Below are 20,603 nucleotides of genomic sequence, written 5' to 3' on the forward strand. Positions count from 1 at the left end.
GAAATGACTGGATTTTAGAATATAGGTCTAAATTTGTGCATGTCTGTATGTATGCATTATATACATACATACACTGATCAGCCATAACATTATGACCACCTGCCTAATATTGTGTAGGTCCCCCTTTTGCCGCCAAAACAGCCCTGACCCGTCGAGGCATGGACTCCACTAGACCTCTGAAGGCGTGCTGTGGTATCTGGCACCAAGACGTTAGCAGCAGATCCTTTAAGTCCTGTAAGTTGCTAGGTGGGGCCTCCATGGATCGAACTTGTTAGTCCAGCACATTCCACAGATGCTCGATTGGATTGAACACCTTGAAGTCGTGATTCATCAGACCAGGCCACCTTCTTCCATTGCTCCGTGGTCCAGTTCTGATGCTCACGTGCCCATTGTAGGCACTTTCGGCAGTGGACAGGTCAGCATGGGCAGCCTGACTGGTCTGCGGCTACGCAGCCCCATACCCAACAAACTGTGATGCACTGTGTGTTCTGACACCTTTCTATCAGAACCAGCATGAACTTTTTCAGCAATTTGAGCTACAGTAGCTCGTCTGTTGGATCGGACCACACGGGCCAGCCTTCGCTCCCCATGTGCATCACTGAGCCTTGGCCACCCATGACCCTGTCGCCGGCTCACCGCTTTTCCTTCCTTGGACCACTTTTGATAGGTACTGACCACTGCAGACCGGGAACACCCCACAAGAGCTCCAGTTTTGGAGATGCTCTGACCCAGTTGTCTAGTCATCACAATTTGGCCCTTGTCAAAGTTGCTCAGATCCTTACACTTGCCCATTTTTCCTGCTTCTAACACATCACTTCAAGGACAAAATGTTCACTTGCTGCCTAATATATCCCACCCACTGACAGGTGCCATGATAACGAGATTATCAGTGTTATTCACTTCACCTGTCAGTGGTCATAATGTTATGGCTGATAGGTGTATAACCTTTGTCTGATAATTATGTGTGTTATGTGTGTTGTCAATATTATTCAATATTCCAGATATTTCCTTTGAGCAAAAATCATTGTGTTGCTGTTTATAATGCAAATGATTTATACATTAAATTATATAATATCATTTGGGAACATTCAAAAATAGACTGGATGTGATCCTTGGATCATTAACAGACACCAAACCAGTGTGCTGGGTTAAATGGCCTCCTCTCATTTGTAAACTTTATGTTCTTATAAATTTTGTTATGCTGAGAAAGCAGACTTCAGGAGATTGAAAATATCAAAAGAACTACGTCTGATCTGTAACAACCCCACAGACAGCATGCCCAGGCTGTCTTTCAGTTGCTGTCATATGCAACTATTTTCTGGTTCTTGGATTGTGATGTAAGAATAAGTGATCACAATATTAGTTTTCAGTTTTTATTAGTAAGTTTGTTTCACATTCTTTTGTACCAAGTGTCAGACTAGTTCAAACGTAACATCCATAAAAGTAACCATTTCACAGAAATTTACCAAGGGGGAAAAACACCACAAGCTATTTTACACTACCATACATTTTAAACCGATTCATAATACAGTCGAGCTCTAGAAGGAAACAACACCATATCTGCGTTACCTGTTGCTTCAAACACTCCAGTGTTGCTTCACCATGTGTGTCTTTCACAAATAAAGCAGAACGCAGCTGCAAACACACCCATTTAAAATCACGAGCAGCCTGCTCTCTTACATTCGACAGGATGAATAAAAATAAACCAGCATAGAAATAAGAAATAAAACCAGATCCCCTCACATTGATAGAGACCAAATATATACAGGAAGAGGGGTGCGCCCTGTGTAGGAAGTTTTCAGCCTCTCTTTCCAGGCCTACAGTGTCCAATATAAATAAGGTTTACAAATCACAAAAACGACTGCTATTGGAGACGGGTTGAGTTTCCCCTGCAGTAGCAGCTTCACTGCAGCCTGACTTTGGTTCAACTGTACACTGACCACTATTGCACACCCCTCCAGAAGAGAACATTGCATTGCAAATGCTAATGAAACAATCATACGTAACAATATATATTTTTTAAAAAAATAAAGAAAATGGTCTACAATGCTATTACATCAAAGTATGTTTTTCTTAGAATTTATTCCCAGTATTTTAATTAAGAAATGCATCACTGAATTGAAAAAATAGGTAATGCAATAGATGTTTGTGCTTGTTAAATAGCAATATTTTGTACTTTTTTCCATCTACTAACGCATTGGAACACGGGGGGCCACACCACATGTTAAAATGCTTGGCTCTAGAAACGTCTGTTTTCTTGTTATAACATTGTAATAAAGAACAATCAAACCACAATGGGTGCTGCTGTCACCCATGTCTGTAGTTGCTCATCCCAACTACGTACATAATATAACAGCTCACGATGTTCAAACAGATGGATTGATTTCAATACAAAATCTTTAAATCAACAGTTGAATTACATTCTTAACGTACTGGGTATAAATTCTTTGGCAGCTTTGATAAGACAAATGGCTGGTTGATGTAATTATACTGCACAAGAAAAAGCAGCGGTCTCCCCTTAAGATTGACATACAATCTTATTTATACCAGTAGGGTGGTGGTGTTTTTTCATTTCAAGTATTGTGAAATACTGTGCGAAGGGTACACAACTATTTGAGATGGAGTAATGCTCTCTTGTGGACACTGTGTAAAAAAGTTGCTGGTGTGTGGAGTGGTTCTTCTATATAGGAAATCATGAACAGATGGAAATGGCGATTGACTGTACCTCCCTGGGGTCTGTGAGAGTGGAATTCAATGCCATCTTGCTTGATTATGACAGTGAGAAAACCATTTCTGAACAGACATGCATCTGGCTGTATGCGGTGAGATGAAGCATCCTACCAAAACATACAAAACAAAAAATGCATGACTTACATGGTGTAGGACTGTATAACAATGTAGGTGTGCATGCATTAATAAATTGGATAAGCATTCAAATAATGCCACAATGCAAAATCATAAAGCAAAGACCATTTCTGTCGCAGCCCACACAGTCATGCTGTTGTAGCGGCAGCAATACATATATTGCAGCTAAATTCTCTGTGCTGCCCTCATTTCATTGAATCTGGAATTGCAGTACTTTGTACACGTTTTGACAAATTAATTTAGTTAGATCAGAGCAGAGGTATCCAACCCTGGTCCTACAGAACCGCAATCCAACAGGTTTTATGTCACCCTTAAATCAAACATTTACAAAGACTTGGAAACATTTCATTCTAATCAATTAAACAGAATTGCTTTGGACATTTCAGCAATTTAGAGACTATCAAAAAATAATAGTCTTTAGCCTTAATTAAGGAATAAAGCTCCCTTATAGAAGAAGTGACTAGCCTAATATATCAATAATGAACATTTTACCAGTCTTTAGAGATTAGTGATTTCAGGGAGACCTATGAACTGGACTGGGGCTCTCCAGGATAAGGGTTTGAGAGCACTGGATCACACCACATTAATTTAACAATCAGTCAAAAAGACAAAAAAACAAAAGAGATTGATAAACCCTGCAATGTTTTTAGGTGAGAAAGTTTTGTTAGGTAATAGGCTAAAATGAGAAGCGATCCCTTTAAAACAAGTGGCATTTTGTGTTTTTTTGAAGCCAAAAGTAAAGCAGAGATATATATAGATATATTTTCTAAGAAAAGGTAATCATGGAATCACTCTCCCTGATAAATACAGTACCTTGCAATGGTAACATACCACATAACATGAATAGACTACTAGTAGTAGGCTTTATGTGCAGAATGTCATTAAAAAGCCAAGAAGACAACCTAGATTAGTTTATCTACTTAAGCAACACACCATCTGGTGCATTCATGTATGTGAATTTTGTTTCAGACTATGCACTGAAGAGAAAATACAAAATACAACCGTTTTTTACACTGTATTAAACTAAATAAAGCTATCTTTACTGTTAATTTTATTAAAAATGATTAATAAAACCTAGGTATACTTCACTCAGGAATGCCATTGTACACAACACATTCATAAAATTAGTTTAATGAGGTATATAATTTCTCTTGGCTGTCAGTAAAAGAGTGTAGCAATTGAACTCACGTAGTAATGCGACTTAATACAAAATCTTGAATATCCTAATATCTGTGACTATGTCTGCTATCTGGCTTTAAGCATTTTGTAAAATGAAACGTACAATCTGAAATCTGGTATTTTTGTTCTGAAGGACATTGATTCTAAACCCTATATTTGATAGTACACACACGCACACAATGTATTTATATGTTGTTGGTTTTTCTTTGGGAGAGGGTGTGTTCTAACCTAATAAATAAATACATACATACATACATTTATAGATACATTATAATACATACATCTCTGTAGGAGTGGTTTTTGTGTTTAAGACATTAGGCTCATACTGCATTGAGAAGAGGGAACAGCACTCTGTCTCGTGACAGTCCGGGCTGGCTGGTCAGTGGCGATGGAGGACAGCCTGCAGGTCCTTGGGCAGGGAGCCGATGATGGTCTGTATGTAGAGCTCCAGCTGCTGAAGGACCTCGTCTTTGACCGGCAGCTGCTGCAGACGTGCTCGCACCTGACAACACAAACACAGCAAGGGCCGGCCGGGCGTCTGAGCAAAACATGTTGTCTATTTAAATTGCTTCCTTCACACATCACAGTTTGATGCCAGCATCTCTCTACATCAAATTTCAATACTTGTCTGGAACTTGCTGGAATAATGCAGGATAACTGTATATTTATTCATTTTCTGATCTCACTCACAGGGACTATGTACAGGGCACACAGCAGGGACCAATTCAATATTTATAACACTGCAAAACAGAAGAATGAGTGACTATCCCCCAAACTATCTGTTCTGAACAGTGTTATTATATGGGAGTAAAGTGTTGCCATGTCAAATTATGGATGTAAAACAGAAAAGGGATATAGAGAGATGAGCAGACGCAGAGAGTGGTGGGTACGGACAAGTGTCTTGAATTGAAGACGGGCAATAACAGGGAGTCTCTGCACAGTAAGAGACGGGGGCGAAGCTTGGGAGGAGCAAGGCAGAGAGAATAAAAGGCAAGCGGCAGAATTGTGAATTGATAAAAATGATTATAAAGACATTCATATATAATTTGGCCATTGGTAGCTTTAAATTATTATACTTTTTATTATTATTATTAATTGGACAGCAAAAGAGGTTCTAATTACCAGCTTCTCTCGTAGTTTCAGGACCAAATCCACAATTTCCACTTCCGATTTATCTTTAATCCACGCCAGCAAGTCCTGGAGACAAAAAAGGTCCCTTTAGAAAAAAGCGAATGGATTTCATACGAACTGTGAGGAAATAGAAGGTTTTCTAATATTTTTGGAGGGAAAAAACATTTTGCAATTTGATCAATTTTCATAATTTTCCAAGCCAGTGGATGGTTAAGTGGAAATAATAGAAAAGGACATTTGAGTTGGTTTGCTGAAGGAGAACGCCTTGACTTCTTGCGGTGTTTGTGGGTGACTTACAGCCTCGCAGATCACATCCAAATGAAGACACTCCAGCTTCTGGGTCATCTCTTTGTGCCGTAGGCGATACCAGCCGTCAAAGTTAGGGGATCGGAAAAATCGTCTAAGGAGAGAAAATAAACCAATAATAAACAGCCAGAAGACACAGCTTATTTATTGCCTCTTGCATATAGATAGCAAAAAGACACATTTACCCAAAAATAAATTAATGGAAATGGAAAATTCTCTAAAAATATGTGGGAACAAACGTGCAAGACTTCTCCATCATCAAGTTTAAGTTGACCTGAGTGAGGCTTTGGCTGTGCTAGGAAGGATGAGCTGATGTTTACTATAGATAAACAATCACATTAAGTGCGACTGCACCTTTTCCATGTTTTGGTCCCTGTGACCGCAAGTGTTCTGACTGGATTACAAAAAGCATTTAATCATTTATTTTCCTTTTTCTATCGATTCTAAATATGCACTGCTGGCACGCACTCAAAAAAAGTATCAGATGCATCCAAATATCACATATAAGTAATTAGACTACACAATGACATATCCAATATTTCACTTTCAACGCTGACATTTTGTGAATCAATAGGTTAAGAATCAATAGGTCTGCTGGGCTTTTTTTTTAGGGAAGCAGAGAGGTGTGCTACCTGTAAAGACCCATCCAGTCCCCTTTCAGCACAGAGGTGAGCTGAGGCCCAGCGTGCTCCAGGGTGGCCATGAACTCTTCCTGGCTGAACGGGCGAATTTGAGGAGGGTTCTATAAAAAACAAACAACAGCTCCTCACATTAGAAACCCAGGGCCACCCAACACCCACACAGTAAAACATTGGAGAAACATTAATCAAATACATTCAGAACTCATTTAGAACAGGATACATCTCAAAAGTCGAATGTGAAGAGTGAAATCAGTTGAGTTAAATGTCATTTCTATTCTGTAAGGAAACAACACTTTTCAAACCTACCTTCCAAGGCGTCACAGCTCTCTGGAGTGGCATGAGGCTCGCCACGTACCGCTCCTGTGAAAATACCAAGGGGAAAAAGTGTGAGAGATGCAGCTGGCCATGGAAAGACATGATACAGAAATAAGGCTGAGGGACATATTCTTACTTCAGTCATTCTGCATGGCTGTACAGTTTGTTGTGATTTTAAGTAGTAGCTTGAATGTGACCATTGCCAAGCTTAATTTCCTCAGGCAGCCACAAGAAAGAACATAAGCTTGCCTGGCTTTTTATGACCTACTGCAATCCTGAAAAATTACATCACTTTTCCTCCAGTTTATAATTAGGGAAATCAATGTTACTATGTTACGAACGTTACTAATGACAAAACACTAGGGATGTGTGCAGCTATGTAGATGTACCATAGATTCACAGTATAGGTAACTATGGGTCAGTCTCCAAGCATTCAATTACTTTTTTCAGTACATTTCGCTTGATACCAATTCAGAGTCACATTGAAAACAGGAGACACTTCTTCACACAGAGAGTTGTTACAATCTGGAACAAACTCCCCAGTGATGTGGTAGAAGCTGAAAAATAGACTGGATAGGATCCTTGGATCACTTAGTTATTAATGGACACCAAACGAGCACGATGGGTCGAATGGCCTCCTCTCGTTTGTAAACTTTCTTGTGTTCTTATGTTCTTAATGACTCGTTGAAACTGGTTCTATTATGTTCTGAATTCAAATACTACTGACCAAAAAGATTGGTCTGATATTAAGAACAAAACCAAGTATCTGGAGTGCACAGGCTTACAACAAGGAACTGAAAAAATATTAACAATAACAACATATTCAGCAGCATTGTATTCTATTGTAATAACAGATACAGGCAACCAGGCTGTAAAGGTACTTTCGGTTTAAAACGTTAATCTGGAATGTACGTTTCCCTCACCAGTGGTATGATGAAGCTCTGTGACAGCTCTAGCAAGTGTCTTCTCAGGATTGCACTCTGCACTTCTGATGGCCTCTTCCTCTGAATTCCCTAAAAGAGAAAACAACACAACCTCTTGTGATAAAATTAAATCCACTACCTTTTTAGATACTAATGACAGCTGTCTGTAAAGTGTTTTTATAGATGTTGTTCTGTGTGATAAAATGTGAGTGAACAAAACCTTCCGTAGCCTCATGTGAAAAACGCAGTCTTTGTTGAAGACGGTAATAAGGCTCGGACTCTTTAATCCATAAATCAAAGTCTGGGCCTTTTTTATGTTGTTGTTGCTCTTAGGTCAAATTTCATGACCCGGTGCAAGCCAGAAACCTTTACAGTGTGAAAACTGATGCGCCAGCGTGCGCTCGCTACGGTTTCAGTTTCACCAGGACCCGCAAGCCAGCAGAGAGGCAGGCCTGGGCTTCTGCAAATCTCCTCTTCATTTGACATTGCAGTCAGATGATTTCAGACTCCAGCAGTGCCAAAGTCAGACGTGCACCTCAGCTCCAAGCCTCCAGGCACCACAATTTGAAAATGCACAGTTTAAAGTAATCCAGGCAGAGGAAACTAGGAGCAGGAAATCAACATTGTGGGTAGCCAGCAATGTTCAGCTTTCATCTCTGTAGATATGAGGTTGACGTTTCTCCTTCAGGTCTTATTAAAATGTGCTCAGAAGACCAAGCCAAGCCCCGAGAAGAGATCAGTCAAAACTCCCACAATCTGGAAATAAACGGCAGGGTTTCCTGGCACAGAACCAGCTTGTATGCACGTCAAGATTGATCTCCATTATATATCAGTGTCAAATTTTATATTATAATAAAATCCAAATCACCACATCCGTTAAAATGCACTATGTACACACGCTGGGTCCAGGTGGATAGCTTTGCATGACGCTAAATAAGATTAATATAATTACAGACGATAATGGTTAAAGAATGGAAAATAAATCATTAAAACAAACCATAAAACGCACTGTATTCATTTGATCTTAAAAACGAATTAACTCAGGAGGTGCTTTGGAAATAGGAAACAATTTACATTCTGCTTTTCCTGGTCTTTACATTCCTTCAATAGAGTACATAGGTCTGATCACCCCCTGCTATAGTGGCATTCCTGGTGCATTGTATTGTACAAGTAATTCCTATGAAGCAAAGTGATAATTTGCCAAATTTCATGTCACCCCGTTTTTGCCGGCAGTACTACAAACACTGCACTTTGTGAGAACGCAAACTTGAGGACTACAGAAAGACAGTTGTGTTCCTTTAACAAAATTATGGTCTACAGACTTTACTTGCTACTTACTTTTAAGAGCCGTTTGATAAGCGCCTTGTCTTTGTGAAGAAACGTTTTATAAGCTGTATATACACCTGAGGAGAAAAATAAAAGCTATTCATAAAAATGTCCTTACAATACGGAAAGCATATGTTCAGCCTCTGAGGAACAGTCAAGACAAGTGCATGACATTACAGCTGTTACACAATCTGAAGCACTGGGTGACCATAGTTTGGTGGTGCCACAACTCCTTCCAAAGTGTAAACTGCATTAATCAACATATTAACTTAGCTGGCAATACAAGTAATCATGGGAACGGTGGGAACAAATATGGGAGGCAGACTGAAAGGTAACTTTGGGTTGTGTGCACCTCAACTGTTGCGAGATGTTTACAGACGGATGTATTGAACAAAGTATTAAAGGTACAAAAAGTTATCAGGATCCTCCACTAGAGGTCCCCGTGGAGAAAAACATGTCGACTGAGCACATCTCACCATTAACAACAAGAACAATATTTGTCTGTGTAGTACAGAGCTGGCCAGCCCTGGTCGTAGAGAGTCACAGTGCCTTCCGTTTTTCCTTGACATCAAACGGTTACCCAATTAACGGACTCAATTAGTGGGCTAATCCATCAATATTACACTGTGTTCAGGGTATTGGGTGATTTGGGGATACTTATAAATTGGATTGTTGCTCCCCAGGAACATGGTTGGCCACTCTTAAGCAGGGTAATTCCAGGAGGGCTGGGCTCCTGCAAGTTTTATAGTCACCTTTTTGTGACCTCAGTTTAGTCATAAGGCCCCTGAGAACTGGAATTGTCCACCACTGTTCTAAAACATGCTTCTAACAATCTAAAATGTTGCTCTAACAACCTGTGCCATTCACACCTTTTCTGTCCTCAAATCCTAGGTGATTGCGGTTAGAAATCAGTGGTAAAGATGTCTAGCAGCCCCAGTTCCCTCTTAAGGTTTTACAATTAGCTCACAGTACATTATCCAAGTACTATATTTACCTGGTTTCGTATCTAGGGTCTTCAATTTTGTCAGTTTCTTCACTTTCACTTGCTTTGGCAAATCACCTGTGAAATAGGAAGAGACAGCTCTAAAACAAAAACAAAAAAAAACTACAATCTGAAAATAAAAATCTTTGTGACAGTATCCAGCGAATGGTAGAACAATGGAGTTTTCCATTCCTCATGGGATTAAACAAAACCAAAAAAGACATTATCTTATGATGAATTGCACACTGTCTGCTGAATAACTGGGGGGGTTGACACTTTACATTGTAACGTTATATCAAAGACCGTGTCAAGAAGTCTAGCGCAGCACAGTGATTTGCATGCACTGATCTGTTTTCAGTGCCAATTTCTCTTGGTTCTACAGAGCCGCAGGGTCTTCATGTTTGCACTCCCTCTGAGCTCTTAATGACTTAACAGGAAACATCATTGAAATAATTGATCTAAATTACTAGTTGATTCCAGGCCTCTAGCTCATTCAGGTTTGCCTACACAGTGACTAGGAGCCCTTCATAAAACTACACACTTGGAGCTGAGAGAAGAACGGGATCTATCCTGAGGAGAACTCGGTTCTAAAAATACTAATAATTGACTCTGCACTCTTTTCTGCTTAACCACACATTTCTCCACCTTTGCTATCATTAGGGGTAACTTCAGAGATCACTGGATGTTAAAGATGTGCTGAAGAAATGCGTGCGCTCTTGTTCTCCTACCGGACATCTTGAGATCTCCCAAACGGATGATATGAGGCCAGTACTGGAAGGTCTTGATGAAGAAGGGATTTGTAACCCCCAAGATCACATTTGGCCTGCAAAATAACATGACAACAAGTATAGTATTGCACACAGCACAAAATGGGCATCTTCACCACATAGTAGCTGACTTGAGGAACACTGGAGCCAACAGTCAGAAATTGTTGGTAAGAGTTACTAGGTTACGCAAACCCAGAAATGTGAAAAATAAATGTTATTGTATTCTAGTTTTGTTTTCCCTTTAGTCAACCCCTTTGCTTTTTGGCTTAATATAAACAAACATAGCCTCTGAAATGAACATGTACTGAAGCCCGTATAATAGAATTGAAGACTGAAAAGCATAATGCCGACTTACGGGGCCTGAGTCCTGGTTGTGTATTCTTTAAACTCACTGTCGTGGATTGTAAAGTAGGGGCGGAAATCACAGCAGTATCGCAGTGGAGAAATGGAGCTGGAAAAGGGATCGAGAAAGTGCATCAAGCAGTGACAGCACACAATATTTTCCTTATTAGATATGAAGACAGAGAGACAGAGAGAGAGGGTGCACACAGTGCGTTGAGGACGCTCATACCTGATCAGTGCCAGTACAGTTTCTGAGGAAACGGTGGGAGAGGGTGCCATGACAACAACAGGCTCTCCTAGTAAAATCAGTTCCCAGAGCATCTGAATGTGAATCAGGATGGACTGGAAACACCTTTAAGAGATTGGGTCACTTAGACAAATTTGTTTCCAGGGAAACAGTTTCAAGTAAATAGACACAGAAGAACAGATCATTAAAGGTAAGGGATCTCCACACCTTGAGGGCCATGGGGTGTCATTGCTATCACTGCCTTAGTAGAAATGACAAGCTAAATGACAATTTAATTAGAATATAAATTAATTTAATAAGACAAAGAAAAAAAAAGGGCTGTGCTTTTTCCAGCGCAGTCATTTTCCTGACATTATCTCTGCGGATTATTTATTAACCTTTTCCGTAAGTTTGTTTGCAGGGTAGTGATAGAATTAAAATACTGCACCCATTGCAACATCACTTGCTGCTCAATAAATGCAGCATAGACATATCCCATGCTGCAACAGTTATGATTGGGTCATTGATAAAATGATTCTAGATGTTGTTTTGTATGTATAATTTACATTAATATATCATTAAGATTTCTCAGAAAGACTAAATGTAATTCAATGTAGATTAAAATCACAAATTGAATCCCCTCACAAAGAGCAAATGTAAAAAAAACACTGCTGATGGCATCCTTCTGTTTCTAATGGAATAGTGCCACGGAGTAATAATGGGCATGGAATTTGCTACTGGCGGGTGGAAAAAAAGTTTTGATTCAATCCAGATAGATCACACTCAGGTTTCAGGTGGGTGTACAAGTACAACAAAACAAAACATTGTTGATTCTTCTCCAAGACTGATAGTCTTCCATATTTCATGCCTGAAGGCCACAGATCAGCAGTGTGTATCAGGTTCTTTATACATCTCAGGTTTGCAGTTTTAATCAAGCCTTGTTTGACTGACTTGCATGATTATTAGGCACTTGCCTGGATATGGAAAAACAACTGAACAAGTGATGTAAACAGGGCCTGCGGGGACGAGACCCCTAAGGGAGAGCTCAGCTGCTGTGACTCATGAAACAGAGGCAAGCGAATTATATTGTATCTAGTATTTACAATCTGAAAACACTTAAATAACTTTTATATATCAGTTTCTATAAAAAAAACTGATCACTGCAACAGCACAAACTTACCGGAATAAGTCCAGTTCATGGACCGTAGGTAGAACCATGGGAGCTGGAAGAAGATTCTGAGTAAAAGTAAATATTGGTCAAGTCATTAATTTTGTTTAATCTGATTTTAGAGTTTATAAATATACACACACATCTTTTTTCATTAATCAAATCAAAACATGTTTGAAATAGGCAACCCTATTAAGTTTGTGGTTATCTTAAACTGGTTGTTCAATGTTTGGCCAGGTCACATACCTCCTTGTAGGCCTGCTTCAGAGGACTGGCCCCAGGCTTGTCATTCTTGGAAGGGATTCTGATCTGCAAAAAGGATTGCGGGTGCCTTATTTCACTGTCACTTTTAAGAACATAGCTCATTGCTCTTACTGGAAAAGTATTGACAATATTCTCCCTCGTTTTCTATGATTAATGTGTTATTTTAGCAGTTAAGCTAATTTCGTTATTCTTTTTATTTTGGTCCTTGCCTATGAAACCAGGCAGCAAAGCAGTGCTGGGGATTTCTATGCTTTTGCTGTTAAGGTAGTAACTCACATTATGCAGGGATCCAACTACACTGACTTACACATTTCCTGTTTCATGTAAAATTGATAAGATCTATGTAATTACAGTTTTAAATATTTAAATATTCTGAGAGTTGTATCTGTGATAAATTACATAAAATTAATCATTGTATTAAAATTGGTAACTGCTAATTATAACATTACTACATGTATTATTTAGTGTTCTCTGTCCTTGATCTTCATACAGTAAAAATAAATATATATATATATTGGATTTTGGGATAGACTTTGCACTCCTAGCCAGCCCCAAGTATTGTATGGTGTGCTGTCCTTACCTGCATCACCACCCCCATCACCGGTAAGTTGAGGGTCTGTCCTGGTATCGGAGCCGGCCACTGATCAATCTCATTACACACTACAGAGGGACAAACAGCACAGAATTCAGTATTAAAATAATCCAGGACCTTAGAAATGCATCAGTTGAAAATATGTGGCTCAGTAATGAGATTTGGAGAGGTTGGTGTAATCTTGAGATCAGTTAATATGGTTTGGCGAGACCCAGAGCAAGCCATTCATCCTCAATGAGCATCTAAAACAAAATCTGCTACAAGACTAAGAGCAGGAACAAATCAAAACTGTGTTCCACCCAGCAAAAACACGGCACTTGCATTAGGCACACACAAACACAAATATTTATAATAACAGTATATACAAGATGTTAACAGATAGTGCATGCTTCTGAAAAATACGCTGTGACAAAGGGAAGTTTTTTTTTTAGTTTTTTTTTAGTTGCTCTACTTCCTCTTGTGAGTTTAAAAAACAATCCCTGAGATCAACACCCTTCTATGCATTTGTTTCTATTTGTTTTTATGTTCTCGAAAACTGCAGTTGTTTACAAACTTGAATATACACCTTTGCAAAGAACTGATATGTTGTACCAGCTGGTGAAGTTAAGTGAAAGGTGCACTGGCCAGTCATTGCTGCATGATAAAGGAACCAAAGTGAAATGACAAACCACTTCCTTCCTGCCTGCCTGCTGCATCCAGATACAGCTTCACAATGCTGATCTGAGTTCTACTGACAATACAGTTGAACAAACGTGACTTTCAAGATGACAAAATGAAAATCACGCCAGATTTTTCTAGTGATCGACGATCTGTTTCATGTCTTTTTCATGTCGAAAAAACAGCATCACAGTCTTTTAAAAGTGAAACTACAAAATAAATCTGCTAACTACAGACAGGCGGCGGTACAGATATCAGCACATTTCAAACCCTAAACACCCAATGCAGTATTCAAACAGCGGGAAAGTAAAGGTTTGAATGGAAACGTGAATGAAGAGCATTTCTTACCGGCCTCCAGGCAGGGCTCTAGCTTCTCAAAGTATTCGGGTGCGATGAGTTGTAGCAGTGATTGGAAAAGGTTGACATAGGGCAGTCTGGAGACCAGGACCAGAGACTGGAAAGAAACCACAAACAAATTTCGGTTATAGGTTTACACACATAGAGGAACTTTATTTCATTATTTTTAAAAGTGCAAATAGTCTTTACACGATTTGTCATGAATGTCCTCTATTTTGTAGTTTCCGACTTCAGTATGCTCCTCAAAAGACTAATTCAGACCCTTCTTCCAGCAGCAGGCCGGTGACCAACCCCTTTCATACAGTTGCTGTGTAGAAAGCTGGAGTGTGTTTATATTAAATCTCTGGTGTCCCCTCTTCGTATTTTAGCTGACCTCAGTTTCTTGTGTGTGGTAACCATGGCAGCGACCATATAAACATACCCTTAAACTGTGTATTAGGAGCCGAGTGCTATATTAAGGGATGACATATTTAGAACAATATTTCCACTTCGCAGGAATCTGGAAGAGCCCCACAAAGGGTCTTTTGGAAAAACATGGACAGTATCCACCAGGCAGACATGTACAACAAAGTGAAATAGCCAATACAAACAACAAGTGCTGATCTGTTGTCTTAACCAGTTTCTAGAACACCAGTACTAAAAACAAATCCTTTAAGTGCAATAAAAAAGTGAAACCTTTACCACTACAGTTCCTTGGCCTGGTTGTATCAAAATAATGTGTAAAACTATTATACTATATAATTGCTGTTATTATATCTTAAGCAAACAACCATTTGAAAAAATAAATAGGCAAGACATACAGCTGATGTATAACTCTAAAATACAGCTCTTGAAAATACATATTAATAGATCGCAAATGTCAGAATTGGGTTTGCTACACTTTCTTTTTTTTGCCACAAACAAATCTGCAAAGAGGATTAATCTACTGGAAATAAACTTCACTCTGAGAATGAGCGCAGTCATTTGTATTTGTCAAGAAAAAGGATTTGAGATGGTTGAAGTTGACATGGTGAGAACCTCTGAAAAAACATGTTTGATGGGCCTAACATAGCTTATGGTTCACTTTCTCTGAACTACGTAATTTCATCTTTATAAACAAAACTAAAAGGGACATTATATGATCATATAAATATCTGTACTGGTCTCAAGGTTTTCTTACATTGTGAAAACAGCAAAACATGGTGCTCACATCACTTTACACTAACCCTACATTAAAGGAAGGATGAAACTTGTTAAATGACAGCCTTTGCGCGGTTCTGCAGGGAGGAGAGGGGCAGACAGGTAGGGACAGGCAGAATATAGGTGAGACATGGCCGCTGAACACACTGTGAAAAACTGAAAACTGTTCATAGCATGTATATGTATGACTGCACCTACCTTTTGAAAATACCCCCTTTTAACAGAAACATCCTTAACTTGTCTGAAATACACATAGCCGTAATAATGTGCCAGTTCTCTCTGCAAAAGAAATATGGAAAAGAAAGAAAGATTTGTAGAGGTTCTCTGTAACACACACACACACACACACAAAAATTATATATATATATATATATATATATATATATATATATGTTCCCTGAAACTTGTCAGCCTTAAGCACACATTTTTGAAGTACAGGGATCAAATGAAGCACATCGACTCCTAGTTTAAAAAAAAGGCAAGACCACATTTGAGCTCTGTGGTTAAAATCACAATGGAACAAAAATGCAGTCAATGTATGATAATTATACATACGCCTTCTTATTTGATCAGGGTTATTATGCATGACTACTTGGGGAAAAAAATAAGCTATTTATAAACTTTTAAAACAATGTGGAATTATACAGCAAATAAGAGAGAGTTACCTCGTTATCGGTTAACAAAAGCTCAGAAAGCTGATTGCGTGTCAGCATCTCCTTTATTTAATCTGTAAGCTCTACCTGTATTGTCACTGGTGCATCCCTGTTGTAAGCATCTTCATCGCGAAACCACGAATTCTTCTGTCCAACAGACTGACGTACTCTGAAGCTGAACTGTGTGTCTCCGAGACAACCTGGCAAGGATGAAATACACCTGAACAACTTATTCAAATGATTACCCTATATTGCTTTTATAAAGGTACATTTCCAGGCTTCTCATTGGTATTTTAATCAGATACTTTCATTTTTTTGTAATGTTGTGTAATGTTTGCCACATGCCATAGACATCTGTCCCCTTTCATCAGTAGCCTAATCAGCTCTGCAATCGTGACACTTAATTAAAATTATGTTTAGCACATCCCCATTCCCATAAAGGGAATGGGAATGAATTGCAACAAAGTAGGATCTGTGTCAAGTGATATTATTCATTCTGAGGCAAAGAAGGAGCACTTTTTAATAGGATCAAAAGTATAATCACCTCACATGAAAATGAAGGGGAGAGTGGAAAGCTAGGAAGAATACTGAGAACACAGGAGACTAAAAAAGCTCAGCCCAAACACCTAGCAGATTGTCATGTTATCTTTTGTCCTTACTGTCTAAATCTCTGTAGTCACCATTTCTGATTTGAATTGTTCTTCAAATTACATTGTATTGGATAAGATTCAAAGCTATCAAAAATGTTCTTCATTATAAAAAAATTTAAAGGAAAGAGGTAGTTACGTACAGGAAAAAAATAATATTTTAACTCATTAAAATGCTGATTTTGTAACACGTTTACTTACATTTGCTGCTTCCTTCCTGTAAAACATTCCTTAATTATTTATTACCTAGAGCCTTAAACCATATTGCGTCTATTAATCGAGTAAAACACATCAATTATAATTATATAATTCCTTTTTCGCTCTCTGGCAGTCCAAGTTCTTTGTGTATTCAAATCAGGGCAAAGAACACACATATTACAAGCGGTCTGACTTGAACTGACTTAAAATAAACTTGAAATAATTGATTCTTGCTTACCTGAGTAGGAATCTGGAAAGGACAAGTAGCATATGCTTGTTTTCTAATAATTAAAAAGGGAAAATACTGTTATCATTGATAGGAACATCATTATTCAGTCAAATACCATAGAACACTGACATTGCATAATTATAAACAGGTGTACATCATTCCATCTCTCCTTACTTTTGCAATACTGTTAAGGCGAATATTGGTTTATAGTAAGAATTCCATGATCCCACAGTATATATACTGATTTTGAAAGATGGCTTAACTCTTTGTTAAAAATAAAACCGCCACAGAGGGATTGTAATCACAAACATTTTAAGATTATGTTTACTTTTCTAAAACACCCCGAAAGCATTTTTGCACATGCTGTAGGATTTATCAAGCACATTCTTAATTAATCTTTTAAGGTGCTGAAAGTCTGCTGTATGATATAATCATAGCATTCATTCTACATTTTAGTGACAATCTATAAAACATAATTACCTCTTTCTCTGTTAGTTTAACATCATGAGGATACACAAGCTGAAAAGGAATAAAACAAATCAAATGCCCAGAAAGTAGTAATGCATCAGAACGTAAAGATTTCAAACTTAATGTTGTGGATGTTTTCTAATTTAAAATAAAGTGCTTTAGCAACAGGTGTTAATAAATATAGAATTGTATGCATATTTCTTTACATGAAAAAACTACAATAAAAGTTTAAAGCTAAGAAGTTATTACATAAAACTGAAAGGAAGATATATATATATATATATAATTATTTTTTTACTGAAAATAAACCTCTTCAATCACATTCCAGATTAGTGTCTCAAACTATGTATCATCATCAATCTATGTCCAAGTACTTCCTATTGTTATTTTTATGTTATTTAGTTTTTAACTGATATAGGGGGAGGGATTATGTTAAATAAATATAACTGATTTATCTGAGAATTATAATACACAAACTAAACTTAAATCAAACAAACAGTGGGCCTACATCACAGCAGAAAAGAGAAGAGGTAAACCTTCTGGGAGTCCTGTGACAAGCAAATATAATGAGATTAAACTCCCACCACATAACTTATATTCACGTGTGACAAACTGAATTTCCTTGAGAATATGATACAGTTAATTGATTTAGGAATATAGGTAATTTTCCACCACTTTCCGATAAGAATGTTATGTACTATAGTATTCCATGGAATACTGTGGTATATTAGGGGATGTACTATGGTACATAATTTGGTACCATGTTTTACCATGGTACAATCTAAAAAGGTTTCACAGTATATCATAGTATACGACAGTATATATAATGTGTACCATGCTACAAAAGGTACAGTTCAAAAAGTTGCCATGGTATAAGTTGACTCACAGAGTAAATGGTACATACAATTAATTAACTCATACTATTAATCCATGGTGGATAAAATACCAAATTAAGATTATATATTTATACATGATAAATGTACATAGTACATATAATGAATGTATGTTTATACAACACACCCTTGACCTTTGCATTTAGTTTAGTAATACTTTAATAGTTATTACATCAAATAATGAAACGTCACTTTATAAATACAGACGCTTTTTAGTTTCCAGGTGTGGGAATAGAGGCAGACCTTTGAATAATGACACCTGATTCTAGAGTCTAAAACACGTATCATATCATGTGTTAGAACCATATATTTAATAATGCATCTTAAATTGTTACAATCATAACCTGTTAATTAAACAGCATTTGAATTATGTATAAAATAACTTGAGTACCACAATATCAGAGTAAATTACTACATTTCTTAGCACACCTTTATGCAGGTTGCCTTACAACTGTTACACTGTATCATCTTTATATTTACATTATTAAAGGTCAGTTTGCTACAATATAAAGTTAAAAATTACAAAATATCATTACCACCAATTACTATGGTACACCATGTACCATGCTGTCAGAAATACCATATAATAGCACATGTACAATTTAATTTTTTCTTATGGATGTGTGTGAAAAGGGGATTATCTTGCACTGTGAAAGAAAATGTGACTTACTGCAAAGTATGTTTAATTGTATTAGGGAAACAAAATATAGTGTTAAATACTTTTTGATTTTGAATTTGATCCCAGAATTGATTGTGTTCACAGACATTAAATATATAAAATGTACGTTTATCGACAATATTGTTTGTAACCTGATGAAGAATTAAATATGTTCCTCGCACATAAATCACGACCGAGACCTTTTCTACGCAAATGTTGTTAATATAGCAATTGTCATAATATTAAGCTATTATTATTATTAAAGCACCCTAGTAACACAACACTGCTGCACGTTAATTGTCACCTGGGTAAATGCTTCCTACACATTACATTTCAATAAGCGCCGACCCTGTGCAGTTTCTCAATGTACTTCTTAATTCATCATCTCTGCCAGCTAGGAAGTGACATTTGATGCAGCCCCTCATCCGCTGCCCGGCCCCCGCTGTGCGCTACTCTAGCCCGAGGATGCGGCGGTACCTCGATGGCCTGCCCGAGCTCCAGGTCGAAGGCCACCACGCACACACACTCCAGCCAGGACGAGAAGCGGGCCCACGGCAGGCGACCGGCCGGAGCCTCGGCACCTCTCTCCGGGTTACTGCAGCTGCGGGGCTCGTTGTTTTCAAAGGGGTCCATCACGGCTCAACAAGCCGTCTCCTCATCGTCCTGGACGTCTCGCACGGCGGATGCTGCTCCGGGGGACAGGATCACAGCGCCCTCCATCGAGGAGGACTTCCCTCCACCGCAGCATCGCCTTTGTTGTCAATGTTGTTGTTTTTTCTCGCAAATCCTGTTGCACAGCATCAGCACGTTGCCAGATGATGGTTTTATACGGTGTATGTGTTTCTTGTGTATTTCTGATGTTCACTGGCAGTGTTCTTATTATTTATTTAATTGGATTTCTTTTAATTGGCATTTTAACATTTGATAAAGTCAGTGCCATTGCATGTCCCCAATGATTTAGTATATCTCTACAAAAATAACATATTACTACTACTATTTTTCTGCAGCGGATACTGAAAGAGTAGAAACAGATGCTGTCAAAAATCACCTAAAGCATCTGGACCTCTTCCAAAAACAAGCATGGTACCCTTTGGATCAAGCATTAAGGTGCCAATTATGTGTTTTATAAATAACCTAGAAGTGTGGCAGCTGTAGCAACTCAACTATAAAGGCTTGATTTTTAAAAACCTTTATATTGTGAGGTTTCTGGTCATACATTAATGTACCATCAACTGAGAAGTGTTTTATTAATACTTAATAAAACACAATATGAGGCCTAGACCCGACAATACAATCTTTCTTCTGCATCTCAAAACAGATTCCATGTGCTATTCTGAACTGCTGTTGTTGTTAATAATAATAAGGACAACAACACATTTTTGGCATATTTGTCCAGTGCAATGCAGATTTAATCTTAGGCTCGTTTCCTTGGGGAATCGGGAATCATTCTCTGCCACTTCTGTGTCTCATAAGCATCTAAACTTATCTCAGTTTTTGGGGGGTTTGTTTTGATTGCACACCAGGCATTTGGATTTGTAGTAGATTAGTCAACCCCTCTCTTGCACATGGTTAGATCATCCTGTTTATGGCTGGCATCATCTCCCCTGAGGATACATCTGGAACCTCGTCCTGTTACC

General features: G+C 38.2%; 1 protein-coding gene across 3 annotated transcripts; it reads right to left on the reverse strand.

Moving 5' to 3' along the window:
- Positions 1-1,359: 1,359 nt before the first annotated feature.
- dennd6b (DENN/MADD domain containing 6B) lies at positions 1,360-19,731 on the reverse strand. Of its 3 annotated transcripts, none has more exons than XR_010822333.1 (21): positions 19,444-19,731; positions 17,428-17,466; positions 16,957-16,999; positions 15,961-16,073; positions 15,419-15,499; positions 14,033-14,138; positions 13,016-13,095; positions 12,418-12,480; positions 12,184-12,239; positions 11,007-11,129; positions 10,791-10,886; positions 10,397-10,491; positions 9,681-9,746; positions 8,699-8,763; positions 7,361-7,450; positions 6,429-6,482; positions 6,114-6,223; positions 5,473-5,575; positions 5,167-5,241; positions 4,371-4,546; positions 1,360-2,837 (listed from the first exon to the last, which is right to left on the reverse strand). XR_010822333.1 is itself a non-coding variant. In XM_066723857.1 (20 exons), the coding sequence occupies exons 1-20, from the start codon at positions 19,597-19,599 to the stop codon at positions 4,424-4,426; spliced, it is 1,737 nt and encodes a 578-aa protein (XP_066579954.1). In that variant the 5' UTR covers positions 19,600-19,730; the 3' UTR covers positions 1,360-4,423. The 3 variants fall into 3 exon arrangements, 1 of the variants encoding a protein (XP_066579954.1); XR_010822332.1 differs by having other exon boundaries at positions 4,326-4,546; positions 19,444-19,730; XM_066723857.1 differs by having other exon boundaries at positions 1,360-4,546; positions 19,444-19,730.
- Positions 19,732-20,603: the final 872 nt, after the last annotated feature.

Source organism: Amia ocellicauda, chromosome 15, assembly GCF_036373705.1.
Source record: "Amia ocellicauda isolate fAmiCal2 chromosome 15, fAmiCal2.hap1, whole genome shotgun sequence".
Classification (NCBI taxonomy): Eukaryota; Metazoa; Chordata; class Actinopteri; order Amiiformes; family Amiidae; genus Amia; species Amia ocellicauda.

Excerpts from the sequence above, each read along its gene's own strand:
- dennd6b (XM_066723857.1), bottom strand. The coding sequence starts at position 19,599 with ATGGACCCCTTTGAAAACAACGAGCCCCGCAGCTGCAGTAACCCGGAG. Across the intron at positions 10,492-10,790 it reads ACAACCAGGACTCAGGCCCC|GCCAAATGTGATCTTGGGGG; the intron begins GTAAGTCGGCAT and ends GTTATTTTGCAG. Across the intron at positions 9,747-10,396 it reads GGGAGATCTCAAGATGTCCG|GTGATTTGCCAAAGCAAGTG; the intron begins GTAGGAGAACAA and ends CCTATTTCACAG.